Below are 6,000 nucleotides of genomic sequence, written 5' to 3'. Positions count from 1 at the left end.
CCTTTAGGTCTTTCACACTCCATTTATCAAGACTTCCTAGTGGACAGGATTCCTGCTGCCACTGTCACGGGCCTCATGGTCCCTTGAATGTCCTTGCCATGCTGCCAATGCCTCTATTAGCGATTTCACAAAACATCCCCTTAAAAAGTTCTTGCTGATGACTCAGGAATGGTTTAATGGTTTTCAAAGGATTATAGAAAATGCTAATAGCTGTCTACTGTCAGGTCTTAATCTCATTTACTTCCTTTGAGTCTTCGACCTGACAGTCAACAACGATAATTACCATGATAATAATATTTGACATTTTTAAAGTCATTTATGTTACTTCAAGTAATCCTCACAACAACTTTATGAGATAGTATTCTTCACCGAGGAACCAGGCTCAGGAAAATTAAGTGACTTATCTAAGGTCACACGGCTAGTAAATTGTAGAACTGAGACTCAGCTGGGACTTCCAAGGCCAAGTTCTCTTTTCCAACACCAAACTCCAGGATAAAATGAAGAGTAGAAATGTTATCCAGGTTGTGCTCCTATTTTTTTAAAAAATTATGGACTATTTTATTTATAAAAATAGAGAAAATGGGACAGTGTCATGCTGGAGCCAGTTCCTACTACCAGCTCCCAAGACCTGAATATTAACTATTTAGGAATTTTGCAAGCTGCCTCTTAAACCCTTGGTAGCTTGAAATAGGCCATGGTAGGAACACCATAGACATTGGCAAATGCTTCAAATTAGAGCTTCCCGTTTCCCCAGCCAGTTTACCAGCATATTACTGCCTGACCCTATAATCCACCTTCCAGAATGATCACCTGCTGGCTATCTTGTTCTATCTACACCTAAACTCACTGATTTTTCTTGTCCCTGAGGGCTTACTTGGATGCAAATCCCAGGCATTTTATCAATTTATCCAAAGATACTCCAATACATGTCTTTAAATTATGAATCTTTTCAAACATATCCAAAATACGTTATCCCTAAGAGACCCTATGATTTCTTTTTTAAAAAAATTAATTTATTTACATATTTTTGGCTGTGTTGGGTCTTCGTTGCTACACGCAGGCTTTCTCTAGTTGCGGCGAGCAGGGGCTACTCTTCGTTGCGGTGCTTGGGCTTCTCATTGCGGTGGCTTCTCTTGTTGCGGAGCACGGGCTCTAGGCGCGCGGGCTTCAGTAGTTGTGGCTCTTGGGCTCTAGAGCGGAGGCTCAGTAGTTGTGGCGCACGGGCTTAGGTGCTCTGCAGCATGTGGGATCTTCCAGGACCAGGGATCAAACTCGTGTCCCCTGCATTGGTAGGCGGATTCTTAACCACTGTGCCACCAGGGAAGCCCAAGACCCTATAATTTCTTAATATCATCGAATATCCAACTGAGTATTTTTATAGAGTTGGTTGGTCTGAATCAGGATCCAAACAAGAGTCACGCAGAACTTTTTGTCAACCTGCCTCTGGAGTGTCTTTTAGTCAATAGGTTTCTACTTTAATTCGCTGGGGCTGCCATAACAAAAAGTACCACAAAGTGGGTGGTTTAAACAACGGAGAGTTAATGTCTCACAGTTCTGGAGGCTGCAAGTCCAAGATCAAGGTGTGGCAGGGTTGGTCTGTTCTGAGGGCTGGGAGGGAGAAGCTGTTCCAGCTTCCCGTGGTCTGTGGCAATCTTTGGCCTTCTTTGGTTGTGGAAGCACCACCATCCCCCCAATCTCTGCTTTCGTCTTCACACTGCATCCGTCCCGTGTGCATGTCTGACTTCAAATGTTCCCTTTTTATAAGGACACCAGTCCTACTGGATTAGGACCCACCCTAATTTTATTTGGTAATTATATAAAACGTTTATATAAGTCCATAGTCAAATCAACAAACCAAGGTGAATTCAGAGTATCCGGCTTCCATTCCTCCTCCAACCTATCCCTTCTCCCCATAAGTAACCATTTTTGTTAGTTTTTGCTTTATCTTACTACATAAAAAATTAAGCAAATAGGACTCTGTGTTTGTGTGTTTCCCCTCTTTCTTATCGTTGGGGAGCAGTACAATTTCCCTCCAGCCCACTTGGTTCTTTTACTGGCTTAATAATTAAACTGATACAAGGTAAGTTACAGGAAAAAAAAAAAACAAATTTAATTTGTGTGTACAGAGATCTCATAGAAATAGGACCTCTGAAATGAGTAAAGCAGGCTGTTTATGTATCATTTTTAAACAAAACAAAACAAAACAATTATTTGTGAAGATTTAACAAAACAAAGGGGCTTGTGCTTGGGGTAGCAAATCAGCCAAGAAGTAACAACATTTGTTTATAAGCTCTCTTATCCTTGAATTCCGGAACTCTGGTGATAAGGATACTTTCTATCCTCCTGGAAAAGGGAGGACACCTCCACATGGGAGATTTATTTCCCAATTTCAGGAAGAAAGGGGGGCGGGGTGTGGTCAGAGTGTTTTTTCTTGCACTGGATGTTTCTTAAGTAACTTTAACTCAAAATAATCAATATGCCACTCTGGCATATTTGAGGGCAGACTGCTCTGAGCCCCAGCATTATATATAGTTTAGCATTTTATCTGCTCTAGGAGCTTGTTTTTTTTTTTTTTTTTCACTTAATATATCCTAGAGATATAAAGATAGAAAGAGTTGAAATTAGAAATCTTACTTTAAATAATGACCTTTTCATCATCCAACACAAAAATGTTTTCCTATCATGACAACTACAAGGCCAACAGAAAGATGAAATGTCCCTAGTGGTGTCGGACCTTTTCATAAGTGAAAAAGAAACTGTCAGCTCATACTTCCTTAAGCAATTTGTTAAAGCTATTTGGGTCTCCCAAATAATCCTGTGAGTAACTTTCTAAATTCTCAGAGGACCTTATCTGATAACAATATCATCCGGCTGTATGGCTCTTGAGCATAGCAAGGTTTATGGGCAGGAAATCTGGGTGAGGCCATGCTGGGTTCAGCCCTGATGTCACCTCCTCCTAGCAGTGTGGCCTGAATGAGGGGTGAGTTAATTCCTCGTCAAAGGATTAATGGGAGAAGGAAATGTGATGAGGTCTGTTCAGCGTCCAGGCCCAGAGACCAGCAGATAGTCGACACTTAAACTGGAGTGGTTATAACTGTTATTTTCAATAAGCTCTTTCACACACTTCATCCTAGCTTAATTTCCAGAACAATCTTTTGAGGTAATTGTCATAGCTGGCATTATTTAGCTTCAGATTCAATTTATAACACAGTGTGGGTGTATTTTTATGTATCACATCTTCATTTAGTAGAAGTTTAGCCACCTCAGATATACTCTGTGTGTACAACACATGATGCCCATGTACTGGATTTGAATGGTGGTTGTAGTCTATAAAATGAGGATGTTTTAACCAATGAATAGCTGCTTTTCTGATAGACCGCTACTCTGATTAATTTATGGGATGCATGGTCCTTAATCAAGAGTCAGCCAACAATTAGAGCAGGGTCCCTGGAGGAAAATGTGATCCCATTTGTGACAGTCTATTGTGTGATTTAAAATGCAAGATGAACTGTGGGGAAAAGTAGGAGTAGAAACCTCACTTATAAGTTAGACCTGGAATTTTACTTTAGCCATTCCCTTTATTTGTTTCTTTTATTAATTTTTATTGGAGTGCGGTTGCTTTACACTGTTGTGTCAGCCTCCACTGCACAACAGAATGAAATCAGCCATACGCATACAGATATCCCCTCCCTTCTGGACTTCCCTCCCACTTAGGTCACCACAGTGTGTTAGGTAGAGTTCCCGGTGCTCTACAGCATGTTCCCATCAGTTGTCTAGTTTATACACAGTAGCAATAATGTATGTGTGTCAATCCCAGTCTCCGATTCCTCCCACCCCTCCCCTCTCCGCCTTGGTATCCATACCTTTGTTCTCTACTTCTGTGTCTCTATTTCTGCTTTGCAAATAAGAGCATCTATACCATTTTTCTAGATTCCACATATATGCATTAATATACGATATTTGCTTTTCTCTTTCTGACCACTCCCTTTAAATTGATCATGCTCACGATTCAGAAGTCATTTTCCTTTGAAGCAAATATTCTCCCTGTGACCTTTTATACAATGAGAGATGAAATTATCCAATGGTATTTTTGAACAGACACATTTCAAGATATTATATCCAGTGTGTGTGTATGCATGTATGTGTGTGTATATGTATGTGTGTCTCTGTGTGTATGTGTGTGTATGTGTGTGTATGTGTGTGTATGTGTATGTATGTGTGTATATGTGTGTCTGTATGTATGTGTGTCTGTGTATGTATATGTATATGTATGTGTATATGTGTCTGTATCTGTAAGGGTATGTGTGTCTATATGTGTATGTGTGTGTATGTCTGTGTCTGTGTATGTATGTATGTGTGTGTATGTGTCTGTGCGTGTCTCTATGTGTATATGTGCATGTGTATGTAGGTATGTATGCGTCTCTGTGTGAGTCTGTGTATGTATGTGTGTGTGTATGTATATGTATATGTACATGTGTATGTGTCTGTATCTGTAAGGGCATGTGTGTCTATATGTGTATGTCTGCATCTGTGTCTGTGTGTGTATGTATGTGTGTGTGTATGTATATGTACATGTGCATGTGTCTGTGTCTGTAAGGGCATGTGTGTCTATATGTGTATGTGTGTGTGTGTATGTCTGTGTGTGTCCGTGTGTGTCTCTGTGTGTGTTTCTCACTGGTCTCCTCAGGACACTTCCATCAGCCCAGTGGTTCCCCACTCGTCTGCACAGGGTCCCAAGGGAGAGGGAGTTTACAAACTGATCCTCAGGCGCACCCCAAGATGCGGTGAAAATCAAACCAAATCAGCCTTCCTGGGGAGGCACCCAGCATGAGCATTTCTCTGGCCCCTGCCCCAGGTGATTTAAATGTTTAAGCAGAGTTAAGAACTGATTTAGTTAATTATCTTATTTAAAACTGCAGGGGGAGATGGACATGATAAAAATCACAATACTACTTTGCTGTAACCCCACAAACTCAGGGCCTTGAGACAGTGGTACCAATCCGGCAAAGCCAGGATGACGGAGTTTGAAGATTTCCGGCCTTGAAGGAGGACTTTGCAGGAAATTGTGCTGAGAGAGAGACTCCCACGAGCTTAAATAAGGCCTTCCTGGCTTTAAAATGTCAAAGAACCGAAAGGAGCTCCACCTCAGAAACCACCTCGTGTGGCTGGCGGGGAAACGTCCCCCCTGCGGCCTCGGGGGGGGACCTGGGCAGGCTCGCACGGCTTGGGGTCAGGCCCAGGGTCCCTGAGAGGCCACTGCGTAAGGGAACCCATGGGGGTAACTGGAGCACGTGGAACTGTCGGGGTGGTTTGATGGCGACAAAGGGTGACAAGGCGCGTGTCTCTACACGTCCTTTATTATGGAAAGCACATGTCACCTTCCATCTTCTCACAGCCACAGAAAGGTAGAACCAGGAGGGACCTCAGAGAGGTCCATCCTGGTGGCTCATCGAGCTTCAAAGCTTGGGATTCTTTCTTCCAAAGGAAGCTTCCCCACAAGCCCTGGTAAAGTGAAGTTGCTCAGGTTAGGATGGTGGGGCGCCCAGCAGCCTGCCGAGGCCCCCCTGGCCTTTCACCCCGGGCCCCTGAGGGGTTTTAGAAAGGCCAGTTTGAAGATCCCTCAGCCAATGCCACCTTGTTTTTTAAAGGAGGAAGGTTAGGCTCTCGGAGACTAAAGTCCTAGCACACGTGGCCATCCTGAAGTCCTGAGGCTGCGTGAGGACCAGACAGCAAGGGAAGGGCAGCGCTGGGACCAGAGGCGACATCTCCAGACTCTCTACCTGGTGGTCCTGCCTGCAGGCTTTGTCTACACAAGGAAATAAACTCCAGCAAACTTTACGTCGGTGCTGGAGGCCAGTGCTGGGGAGAACGATCGCGTGCAGGGAGGCCAGGTCAGCGGACCCCAGAGTGCCACACAGACCTAGGGGAGCTGTCCCAGGACACCCGGCTTCTGGGCCACAGAGGCTCCTGGCTGTGCCGGCATCCTGGATACTGGGGGGC

The 6,000-nt window shown here is 43.7% G+C and overlaps 1 protein-coding gene across 1 annotated transcript in view; it reads right to left on the bottom strand.

The window, feature by feature from the left end:
• Positions 1-1,251: 1,251 nt before the first annotated feature.
• Positions 1,252-6,000, bottom strand: part of NOL7 (nucleolar protein 7) — a 342,745-nt gene continuing 337,996 nt past the window's right edge. The window contains exon 10 of the mRNA XM_082415226.1: positions 1,252-1,281. Within this exon, the coding sequence (XP_082271352.1) occupies positions 1,267-1,281 (15 nt within the window). The 3' untranslated portion in view covers positions 1,252-1,266. The remainder of the gene's footprint in view (positions 1,282-6,000) is intronic.

This window comes from Balaenoptera physalus, assembly GCF_965194825.1.
Source record: "Balaenoptera physalus genome assembly, chromosome: 11".
Taxonomy (NCBI): Eukaryota; Metazoa; Chordata; class Mammalia; order Artiodactyla; family Balaenopteridae; genus Balaenoptera; species Balaenoptera physalus.
The sequence above is the reverse complement of the archived record's forward strand: the minus strand, read 5'-3'. Positions and strand labels throughout refer to the sequence as shown.